At 45.4% G+C, this 12,232-nt stretch overlaps 1 protein-coding gene across 1 annotated transcript in view; it reads right to left on the bottom strand.

Moving 5' to 3' along the window:
* Positions 1 to 11,989, bottom strand: part of BRIP1 (BRCA1 interacting helicase 1) — a 208,413-nt gene extending 196,424 nt beyond the window's left edge. Inside the window, 5 exon segments of the mRNA XM_062174775.1 lie at positions 1,643 to 1,770; positions 7,469 to 7,642; positions 8,497 to 8,611; positions 10,219 to 10,340; positions 11,833 to 11,989. Coding sequence (XP_062030759.1) covers positions 1,643 to 1,770; positions 7,469 to 7,642; positions 8,497 to 8,611; positions 10,219 to 10,311 — 510 coding nt within the window. The 5' untranslated portion in view covers positions 10,312 to 10,340; positions 11,833 to 11,989.
* Between the last annotated feature and the right edge of the window lie 243 nt (positions 11,990 to 12,232).

The following is a 12,232-nucleotide window of genomic DNA, read 5'->3' as shown; positions in this document are numbered from 1 at the left end:
CATTTATAAAAAGTATACTTCATTAAAACATCTGGTAATTTCAACCATTAAGTAATTTTTAGAAATGTACAAATTTTATCATCAATTTTTTACGATTTATTCATTTACTTGAAGGACAGAATAACAGATAAAGAAGGAGGGACAGAGAGAAAAAGCTCCTCCAGATCTGCCGGTTCACTCCCCAAACAGTTGCAAGGCTGGGCCAGGCTGAAGCCAGGAGCCTGGAATTCTACTGGAGTCTCCCACGTGATTGGACAAGTACTTGAGCCACATTCTGTTGCTTTCCCAGGTGCATTGCAAGAAGCTGGATTGGAAGCCAGGACTCCAATCAATGTTGTAATCAGTGGCTCAACCTGCTGTATCACAACATTGGCCCCCATCTATCCATCTTCAGAACATAGTACGTAAAAGTAAGCACTGTCATTATGCTAAAACTATTAATATCAAAGACCCTATAACATAAATATTCATATCAATGTTATTTTGGCCAAAAGAAAATGCCATTATTAGATTAAAAACAACGGAGTGGTTAAAAAGTTAAAGAGCTGTATTACCAAAATACACCTTAAGTTAAAAATTTACTGTCAAATTCCTCATATGATGACAGCCAGGATTTGAACATCTGTACTTCGCCAGGGTCCATGTTCTTTCCTCCATATCCTACTGTCTTAATGTACATGAGGAATAATTCCAAGTAGCTATGATACTCTCTAAGACAAGAAAAATAAATACTAGAAACTGTGGGGGAAAAAACGATTACTCATATATTGAAAGAATCACCATTCTGTTTCACCTAAGTGACATTACTATGAATAATATGCTGTAATAACTCTTTTGTAACAAATATAAAATGAAGTTACAATATTGTCATTTAATACACTGCTGTCATGTTGCCCAACTGATCTCCAAAAGTGCCACTGAAAACCTGATACTTGGGGCTGGCCCCGTGGCATAGCAGATTAAGCCTCTGCCTGTGATACCGGCATTAGATATGGGCGCCAGTTCAAGTTCCAGATGCTCCACTTCCAATCCCTACTGGTGGCCTGGGAAAGCAGTGAAAGATGCTCAAGTGCTTGGACTCCTACATCCACATGGGAGACCCGGAAGAAGTTCCTGGCCATTGCAGCCATTTGGGGAATGAATCACTGTATGGATGACCTCTCTCTGTCTCTCCCTCCATATGTCTATAACTCTACCTCTCAAATAAATAAAAAACTTGATTCTTGACTATACATAGTTAGCTTTCTTTTTTTAAAAAAAAAAGATTTTTATTTATTTATTTGACAGGTAGAATTACAGTGAGAGAGAGAGAGAGACACAGAGAGAAAGGTCTTCCTTCCATTGGTTCACTCCCCAAATGGCCGCAATGGCCAGAGCTGCACCAATCCGAAGCCAGGAGCCAGGAGCTTCTTCCAGATCTCCCACGTTGGTGTAGGGGCCCAAGCACCTGGGCCATCCTCCTCTGCCCTCCTGGGCCACAGCAGAGAACTGGACCAGAAGAGGAGCAACCAGGACTAGAACCAGCGCCCATATGGGATGCCAGTGCCGCAGGCGGAAGATTAACCTACTGCACCACTGCGCCAGCCCCCCGTAGTTAGCTTTAACTAACAAGATCATTTCACTGCCAACAAATTCTGTTTACCTGCTGTGCAGTTTCCAAGGGTCGAATTCTTTTCTTGTCTACTTGAAAGTCATCATTTCCATCCCTGGATTTGGATGCCTGTTTCTTGGCAGATAACTTTGCAGCCAGAGTATTTTTTTCAGGAGAGTCTAATGTAAGAATAAAAAATTAGCATAAAAATCTTAAACGTAGGAAATCAATACAGAAGAAAACTGAAACCAAGGTGAAATATTTGTCAAATGTTCATAACACAGTTTAAAACAAGTAATACTGAACATGTTTCAAAAAGACTTTTTTACCAATTTACCAGATACAGCAAACTTTTTGACGAACATGCTTTTTACAGGAGAAGTCCAATATTGATTGTTTAAATAGATTTATATTTTTGTAGCCTACTTTCAAAAACAAGGTCTGAGAAATATAATTTTAAGATCCTCTCAGGAAACTGTATTTCATTGCAATAAAAATCTTTCGGGGCTGGCGCTGTGGCACAGCGGGTTAACACCCTGGCCTGAAGCGCCAGCATCCCATATTGACACCGATTCTAGTCCCGGCTGCTCCTCTTCTGATCCAGTTCTAAGCTATGGCCTGGGAAAGCAGCAAAAGATGGCCCAACTCCTTGGGTCCCTGCACCCACGTGGGAGACCCAGAAGAAGCTCCTGGCTCCTGGCTTCAGATTGGTGCAGCACCAGCCATTGCGGCCATCTGGGGAGTAAACCATCGGATGGAAGACTTCTCTCTCTCTCTGCCTTTCCTCTCTGTGTAACTCTGACTTTCAAATAAATAAATAAATCTTTAAAAAAAAAAACCATCTTTCTTTATAGTGTCTCAATGTTCTTTTTCTATTAAGCTTCTTCATCTTCGTTAGGCTTAAAAATATTGATTAGAGTCAAACTCATATAATCTATCTTTTTAAATTTTTTTTTTTTCCCCACAGGCAGAGTGTATAGTGAGAGAGAGAGACAGGGAGAAAGGTCTTCCTTTTTGCCGTTGGTTCACCCTCCAATGGCCGCTGCGGCTGGCGTGCTGCGCTGATCCGAAGCCAGGAGCCAGGTGCTTCTCCTGGTCTCCCATGCGGATGCAGGGCCCAAGCACTTGGGCCATCCTCCACTGCCTTCCCGGGCCATAGCAGAGAGCTGGCCTGGAAGAGGGGCAACCGGGACAGAATCCGGCGCCCCAACCGGGACTAGAACCCGGTGTGCAGGCACCGCAAGGCGGAGGATTAGCCTGTTAAGCTACGGCACCGGCCATAATCTATCTTTTAATACGACAATCCTGAAAGCTAATCGTCAAAGTCATCAATGACTTCTTAATCACCCAGTAATGTTAATTATCCCCACTTGACAATCTGACTACCAAATGAGAATTCTCTAACTTGCCCAACATCACATGGCTGCTGAAGTGGCAGAGCTGGATGTGGCTGAGTCCTGCTGACTCTAAAGTCTAAGTGTAAGCCCTAGGCATACAGCCAAACCCAACACCCCGGGAACACAGCAAACACATTTCCTTTTTCCTTAATGTTTATAACCCTGTTCTTAACTATTTCTATATACTGGTTTTTCCCTTTTCCTATATGTGAGGATTTGGAAAGGTAGCATCGTCTTTGCTCCCCACTGTAAATTCCTTGCACATCCTCGGCTTGAACTAATTTACAACTCATCTATTATACTGAGTTCATACAATAGCCAGGGCCGGCGCTGTGGCTTAACAGGCTAATCCTCTGCCTTGCAGCGCCGGCAACACCGGGTTCTAGTCCCGGTTGGGGCGCCGGATTCTATCCCGGTTGCCCCTCTTCCAGGCCAGCTCTCTGCTAGGGCCCGGGAAGGCAGTGGAGGATGACCCAAGTCCTTGGGCCCTGCACCCGCATGGGAGACCAGGAGAAGCACCTGGCTCCTGGCTTCGGATCAGCGCGATGAGCCAGCCGCAGCGGCCATTGGAGGGTGAACCAACGGCAAAAAGGAAGACTTTTCTCTCTGTCTCTCTCTCTCTCACTATCTACTCTGCCTGTCAAAAAAAAAAAAAAAACAATAGCCAGATTCCATGAAAAACAAACAGTCCTTGATTTTAAAGGATTTAAATACTATTTACAGGGTGAAAAATCTACATAAGCAAGTTCAACACACTTTTCAAAAAACAAGTTTAGGCCTACACAAACACATAAGTGAATCTATGCCACACACTATTGCTTTTAAAGTTTTTAAGAGGACTTTAAAAAAAAAAAATACTGCTTAAAATTTCTAAAATAGGGATGAAAGACCCAGAACTTCCCTGATCCACTATCCCGTTCCATTTGCAAGTTATGTTTCTTCCTAGGGGTCTTAAGAACACAAGTAGTTTGAAAAGCACTATATTCTAAAATCTTAACAGCTTTGCCTTCAATACGCAGATCTTTAATCTACCTAGAATGGATTTTTGTGCATGGTGTAAAGTAGGCTTCCAATGTCAATTTTCACCATATGGGTACCTAACAGTCCCAATACTACATATGGAAAAGTCCCTCTTTTCCCCTACGCTCTGCACGAGAACTTCTATAAAAATAAAAAGTTTCTAGATGTATGTGGAACTTGAGTTTGGTTCTTTATACATTTACATTGGTCTGGGGCCAGTGCTGTGGTGTAGCAGGTAAACCCACCACCTGCAGAGCCAGCATCCCATGTGGGTGCCAGTTTGAGTCTCAGCTGCTCCACTTCCAGCTCTCTGCTATGGCCCGGGGAAGGCAGTGGAAGATGGCCCAAGTCCTTGGGCCCATGCACCCACATGGGAGATCTGGAGGAAGCTCCTGGTTCCTGATCAGCACAGCACCGGCCGTTGTGGCTAATTGGGGTGTGAGCCAGCGGAGAGAAGACTTCTCTCTCTCTCTGCCTCTCCACTCCCTGCGTAACCCTGACTTTCAAGTAAAATAAATAAATCTTAAAAAAAAATACACTGGCCTATCACTGTGCTATCATCAGACTTTATTAATGACTGCAGCTTTATGTCCTGTAAAATCAATCATGACATCTGGTAAATCAAGTTGCTCACTCAGATCTGCTGCTTCAAAAATATCTTGGCTATTCTTTGGATTTTCATACAGATTTTAGGCAAGGTATTTAATTCTGAGCTCTGCAATATCCAGGAAAACCAGTACAAAAACAACAAAACAATCTAGTTCAGTGATACTCAATCAGGGCACAGGTTAACACTACTACTCCTTACCTAGGGAAATGGACCAAGGCCTGGAGACACTTTTGGTTGTTCAAAAAGAGATAGTACTACCGGTTCTAGTGTTAGAGGCCAGGGGTCCTTTCAAGCATCTCACAATACACAGGACAGCTCCCAAAACAAAAAACTATTCCAACTGTTAATATAAACAGTTGAGAAACCCTGTTCCAAATAAGTCAATGGACTCATATGGACTTAATGCACAGACCCATTAAAGATGTTGGAAATGTTTACTAAGTCTTAATTTAGTTTTAGAAAAGCTTAATTGCCATGTAACACATAAGAGTAATCCCAATTTACCAAAACAACAATCAGAGGTGGACATTTGGTAGAGTTGTTAGGATGCTGCTTGGGACACGCATATCCCATCTGAGAGTGCCTGGGTTCAAGATCCAGCCGTGCTCTCAATTCCAGCTTCCTGCTAATGCATATGCTGAGAGGCAGCAGGAGACGGCTCGAGTACCTGGGTTCCAGTCACCCAGGTGAGAGACCTAGATTGAGTTCTGCAATCCTGGCTTTGGCCTGGCCCAGACTGCCTATTGCAAGCCTTTGAGAAGTGAACCAGAGGATAGAAAATATGTCTACCTGTCTATCTTTGCTTTTCAAATAGACGCAATTTTTTTTTTTTTTTTTGAAAAATGGGTCATAAATGTTAAATCTGAAACAGTAACAATTGGCCGGCGCCGTGGCTTAACAGGCTAATCCTCCGCCTTGCAGCACCGGCACACCAGGTTCTAGTCCCGGTTGGGGCGCCGGATTCTATCCCGGTTGCCCCTCTTCCAGGCCAGCTCTCTGCTATGGCCCAGGAGTGCAGTGGAGGATGGCCCAAGTGCTTGGGCCCTACACCCGCTTGGGAGGCCAGGAGAAGCACCTGGCTCCTGCCTTCGGATCAGCGCGATGAGCCGGCCACAGCGGCCATTGGAGGGTGAACCAATGGCAAAAAGGAAGACCTTTCTTTCTGTCTCTCTCTCTCACTATCCACTCTGCCTGTCCAAAAAAAAAAGTAGCAATAAAAAATTTAACAATAGGAAAATAATCTAATAACAGAAAAATTAAAGACTTTTTTTTAGGCCGGCACTGTGTCTCAACAGGCTAATCCTCTGCCTTGTGGCACCAGCACACCGGGTTCTAGTCCCAGTCGGGGCGCCAAATTCTGTCCTGGTTGCTCCTCTTCCAGGCCAGCTCTCTGCTATGGCCCGGGAGTACAGAGGAGGATGGCCCAAGTGCTTGGGCTCTGCACACCATGGGAGACCAGGAGAAGCATCTGGCTCCTGCCTACGGATCAGCACGGTGCGCCGGCCACAGCGCGGCGGCAGTGGCAGCCATTGGAAGGTGAACCAACGGCAAAGGAAGACCTTTCTCTCTGTCTCTCTCTCTGTCCACTCTGCCTGACAAAAAAAAAAAAAGACTTTTTTTTAAAGATATAGTTATTTACTTGAAAGTCAGAGTTACACACACACACACACACAGACAGAGGTCTTCCATTGATGGCTCATTCCCCAATTGGCCACAACAGCTGGAGCTGTGCCAATCTGAAGCCAGAAGCCAGGAGCCAGAAGCTTCTTCCAGGTCTCCTGTACCGGTGCAGGGTCCCAAGGACTTGGGCCATCTTCTACTGCTTTCCCAGGCCATAGCAGAGAGCTGGATCGGAAGTGGAGCAGCCAGGTCTCGAACCAGCGCCCATATGGGATGCTGGCACTTCAGGCTAGGGCGTTAACCCACTGTGCCACAGCGCCGGCCCCTAAACAGACTTTTAAAAAAATACTTATTTTATTGGTCAGCGACGTGGCTCAATATGCTAATTATCTGCCTGCAGCGCTGACACCCCGGGTTCCAGTCCCGGTCGGGGCAACGGATTCTGTCCCAGTTGCCCCTCTTCCAGGCCAGCTCTCTGCTATGGCCCAGGAGTGCAGTGGAGGATGGCCCAAGTGCTTGGGCCCTGCACCCCATGGGAGACCAGGAGAAGCACCTGGCTCCTGGCTTCGGATCAGTGCAATGGGCTAGCTGCAGCACGCCGGCCGCGGCAGCCACTGAAGGGTGAACCAACAGCAAAGGAAGACCTTTCTCTCTCTCTCTCTCACTGTCTACTCTGCCTGTCAAAAAGTAATTAAAAAAAAAAATATTTATTTTATTTGAAAGGCAAAGTCACACCAAAGCCAGAAGCCAGCAGCTTCTTCTGGGTCTCTCATGTGGATTAAGGGCCCACAACACAAAGGCAAAGCAGAAGATGATCCAAGCCAAGTACTTGAGCCCCTGAATCCACATGGTAGACTGAGATGAAGCTCCCGTTTCCTGGCTTCAACCTGGCCCAGCCCTGTCCATTGTGGCCATTTGGGGAGTGAACCAGAGGATGGAAGATCTCTCCTTTTCTGTCTCCCTCTGTCTCTGTGATTCTAACTTTCAAATAAATAAATAAATCTTAAAAAGTAAAAAAAATTATTTAAAAAATTGTCTCAATAAATTAACAATAACAAAAAAAAATTTCAAGGATTTTTGACTACGGTGTATATTATCTTAAAATAATTCCAGAAAAATTAGAGACACAAAATGATTTACATGCTAACTAAATTTATCTAAATTAGGTCTCATAACAGTAAGAATTAAGGCCCCTATTAGATACACAGACCCACCCAAAATGTAAATTACCTTGACAAGTTGATGAAGCTCCACTTTTTTCAGAAGGTAGTCTGCTTGGACTGTTGAAATGACGTGAAGTTCGTTGGTTCATTTCATTGTTTGTAAAAGTCTTCGAGTGGCATGTACAACAACATGACAATGGTTCTTCAGCTTTTTTGTGTGAGCCCTCATCGACTGGCTTCCCTAAGAATGAAAAAAAAAAAAATCTCTATTTTTAATGTACAATTATGCTTCAAAAATTCAAGGGAATCTAATTAAAAGGTAACTTTAGAGGCAGGTGTTGGCATAGTGCTTTGGCACACTGCTTCACATGTTTGCACCCCACACCGGAGTGCCTGGGCTCCAGTTCCAGCTCTGCTCCTAATTCTAGCTTCCTGCTAACACACACCCTGAAGGCAACAACTATTGGCTTAAGCAGTTGGGTCCCTGCCACCTACATGGGAAACTGGGATTGAGTTCCATGCTGTGGGTTTGGGCCTAGCCCTACCTCATTTGGGAAGTGAACCAGCAGATATGAGATATCTCTCTTTCTTTCTCTCTCTTTCATCTTTCAAATAAAATAAAAATGTTTAAAATAAAAACTAAGTTCTTGCATAAAAAAAATGACGGTTATCTTAGTGAAAAAAATTTTGAAATCCATACATATGAGGAATCTTTAAACAGATCACAAAAAAACGTATATAATGAAAACACTATGGGGGCCGGCACCATGGCTCACTTGGTTAATCCTCCGCCTGCGATGCTGGCATCCCATATGGGTGCCGGGTTCTAGTCCCAGTTGCTCCTCTTCCAGTCCAGCTCTCTGCTGTTGACTGGCAGGGTGTATGTTACCAAGAAGCTGGCATCAGGAACAGAGCCTGGACTCAGCTGGGCCCACCTTGATAAGGGACATAGGCATCCCAAGCAGCGTCTTAATCACCATTCCGAAAGAGTATTTAATTAGCTAGCACATGGTTAAACCAGTCTGGATAAAGGTACTCAACTATATTGTTTTCAGGTTCCAATAAACAATCTGATGTTATCAAGCAACTACTTACCATTAAGAAGAGATTGTTGCCACGCTAAAGCAGAACAAAGTAAGGCCAAACTTTTTCCACTTCCTGTGGGGCTCTCCAACAAACAATGTTGTTTACTGTTTAAACCTCTGACAATCTATGAACACACAAACAAATAAAAAAATCAATAAAAATTTTACCTTATTAGGGTATCTTTCCATGGGGAGTACAAACAGAACAAGGAGAAGTGAGGCTGAACTCCAGGGAACACAACAATTCCAAAAAGAACTAGTATTTGGTTTAAACTTTATTCCTTCATACCTCTCTAAGCTTATGTTGTATTTACAAGCTTATGAAACCCAAGAGAAGACACAGAAGAAAGCAATCTGTGGCAAATTGTCAAAACAGCAATCATTTCTGTGAAACTGTAATATACTAATTTCTACGATATCTTTCATAAAAACTAATCGGGGGCCGGCGCCGCGGCTCACTTGGCTAATCCTCCTCCTGCAGCGCTGGCACCCCGGGTTCTAGTCCTGGTTGCTCCTCTTCCAGTTCAGCTCTCTGCTGTGGCCCGGGAGGGCAGTGGAGGATGGCCCAGGTTCTTGGGCCCTGCACCCGCATGGGAGACCAGGAGAAGCACCTGGCTCCTGGCTTCGGATCAGCGTAGTGCGCCAGCCGTAGCAGCCATTTGGGGGGTGAACCAACGGAAGGAAGACCTTTCTGTCTCTCTCTCTCACTAACTCTGCCTGTCAAAAAATGAAAAAAAAAAAGTAAATGGTAATCAAGAGGCAGTGCTGTGGCACATCAGGTTAAGCCACCACCTGCAATGCAGGCATCCAGTATCAGAGCACTGGTTCAAGTCCTGGCTGGTCTGTTTCTGATCCAGTTCCCTGTTAATGTGCATAAACTCCTGTCATCCAGTTGAGCTGATCTGAAGCCAGCTTCTTCCTTGTCTCCCACGCTGGTGCAAGGGCCCATTTTCTACTGCTTTCCAAAGTCATAGCAGTCAGTTGGATCGGAAGAGGAGAAGCCAGGACATGAACCAGCACCCATACAGGATGCCAGCATCGCAGACAGAGCCTTAGTCCACTACACCACAGCGCCAGCCCCTGTATATAAATTTTCTATAGGACTGAAATAGATGTCCATATCTATGGATTCAACCAACCAGATGGAAAACTATTCTGCAGCAGCAGTCAGGCTGGGGAGGGCAGAAAACACATTTGGATTGAGTATCTACAGATTGCTTCATGTCATTATTACACAATATATCTGTTTCCATAGTATTTACATTGTTTTCAGTGAGTAACCTAGAGATGATTTAAAGTATATGGGTAGATATGCACAGAGTATGTAAGTATAATTTCCTTTTATTCAAGAAACGTACAAATCTGCAGATTTTGTTTTGGGTGGTGGGGGAGATGGGTTCTAGAATCCGTCCACCATCAATACAGAGGGACTTCTGCACTTCAAAACAACTAGTTGATAAATCCATTATTCTGTGCAAAACATACTAAATACTTTGTAGAAAGCAATCAGTCAATAAAGTAAACAGAAGTTCCAAATAAAGTGACAACATTTTTTGGAGTATTCTTTCTTGCCCTCCAACTGTGGATATATACAATACTGTGTATATATCTTCCTAAAGGCTAGATGTTCTTCCAAATGAACCCAAGAAATATTTTCAATCCATTAACTGAAAATATAAATGCAGTCACACAGTTTTTTTTAATGAAGGCTTGGTTGCTGAAAAATACTTACAGAATTCATCATAGCAAGCTGTGAGGGGTAAGCTTTACAAGGAAAGTTAATCTTTACTCCACCAATTGTATATTCAGACCCCACTGAAGACATAGTACTCGTGTTTACCTCAGCTTCTTGAACTGCAACAGAAATGGAAATGAATACTGAGACAGTGCCAAAGAAAACCAGCAATCTAACATTAGGACAGAAACCTTGAAATAAACCGGAAGTAATAAGCCCACAAAGGTTCTTCAAAAAGTTTGTGGAAACTTTATTGTGGTTTCGAGGTTTCTGAAATCCATGCAGTTTTTTGCATAATTTGCATTCCCTATTAACTTTTTGAAGTTAATAGTACCGATATGAAAACAAATGCAAGCAAAACAATGACCTTGTCTTATGAATCACAGTGGCTGAGAGTTTATCTTGTCGGGGAAAGCCAGCTTTGCATCCCTACTTAAGCCAGGAAATGGCTGGTAAGGCTTCTGACAAGCTACCCGAGTGCTCTAGGCCTCCGTGCCCTCACGAGTGAAGTAAGGACAGGAAGAACACCAACGCCGTAGAACCGTTGTAAAGATCAAACACATGAATGTGCCAAAATGATACCACACATGCCCTGGTGAAACTAGGGCCTCTGGCACGATTACATTACCCATTACCGTACGCAACCGACGGAAATCAATTCTGCAGGCAGCTCTCCAACTCCACCGCCCAGCTTTTTCTCCTCCTATTCTGCACCTTCCTGTGTCTCCCTTTGTGTGGTCCTCCAGGTAGAAAGAAAAACCTGCGCCCGGTGTTGGGTAGCACAGACAGGTTCCCCATCACTGACAGGGCATCATGTGTTACCCTGATGTGTCTTTTGGACTTCCCTAGTCTAAAATCTTCCTCTGCAAGTATCCCTACCTTAAAGGGAGAAAAGGACCCTGGCACAAAGGGAGGCGCGCACTAATTCTTGTTTACATGTCCGAAGTCTGTTCCTTCATCTGCGGGGCTGACACAACCCTACCTGCCTGGAAGGGTCTCTATGGCAATCGGCCAGGGCTGGGTGTACCTCGCCAGCGTCTGACGCAGAAGAGGGGAGCCGCTGCAAGCCCCACCTTCTCCAGACCACCGGCCTGGCCCGCGGATCCACACACACGGCACCGAAGGTGCCTCTAAAAACTGCCAGCAATTTCGGGGCACGACTGCACTTTTGTGAAGAGAAGTCCACAGACCTCTCTTCCGGTAACTCTCTCCTAAGGAAATTAAAATCAATGCCGGCGGAAGGGGGGGGGGGCGGTGATATACAGTTATCAAGTAAGGAACTATTTGCAACAGTGAAAAGGTAATAAATAAATTCCACCTGCGAAGGTGGAGAGATGGTAAAAACAGCAACTCAACCGAGGCCAACAATAACCTTAACCTCTCCGCGTGCTCCTTAAAGCATCCGGACTGCACGTCTCCGTCCCAGCATCTGCTAATTCTCTCCGTAGAGCTCTGAAAAGGAAGCCTGGCGGAAACCTACTCGCTTCCCCTGCAACCAACAAGCCCACGCGGGCCCAGACACGTGAAACCCACCATGCAACACCTCAGCCCCGGCGAACTCGCCTGTGCGGCGGCCCGGCCCCCGCCGGCCCCAAGCTCCCTCAGACTTGCCTGTCCCGGGAAAGCCGAAGCAGCGCTCCCTCGGCTCCGAGTCACCAGAGAAAAGGAAGACAGTTTCAGAAAGCAGATAAAGGGGGCCCCGGGCCGCCTCTCCCCGGGCTCGGCAGCCCTTTTTCCTCCCCAAGCTCAGTTCCCTCCCTCCACAGCACAGCCCAAGACAAATTCCCGCCTCCCACCCCCTCGGTCCCCAGCATCCAATCGCCGAGCGAGATCAGACAACCAATCACCCGCAAAGACCGGAGACCAGGCAACCAATCCTGGCGCGAGGTTAGAGGGCGCCCACTCTGGCACCCAATGGGAGCCTCGGAAGCCAAGACCGACGGAAGGTACTTGGCGGCAGCGGAAGGCGGTCACGCGGGAAGCGAAACCCTGGGACAATCCCCAGAGGCTC

Source organism: Lepus europaeus, chromosome 18, assembly GCF_033115175.1.
Source record: "Lepus europaeus isolate LE1 chromosome 18, mLepTim1.pri, whole genome shotgun sequence".
Lineage (NCBI taxonomy): Eukaryota > Metazoa > Chordata > Mammalia > Lagomorpha > Leporidae > Lepus > Lepus europaeus.
Note: the sequence above shows the minus strand (reverse complement) of the source record. Positions and strands in the feature narration are given on the sequence as shown.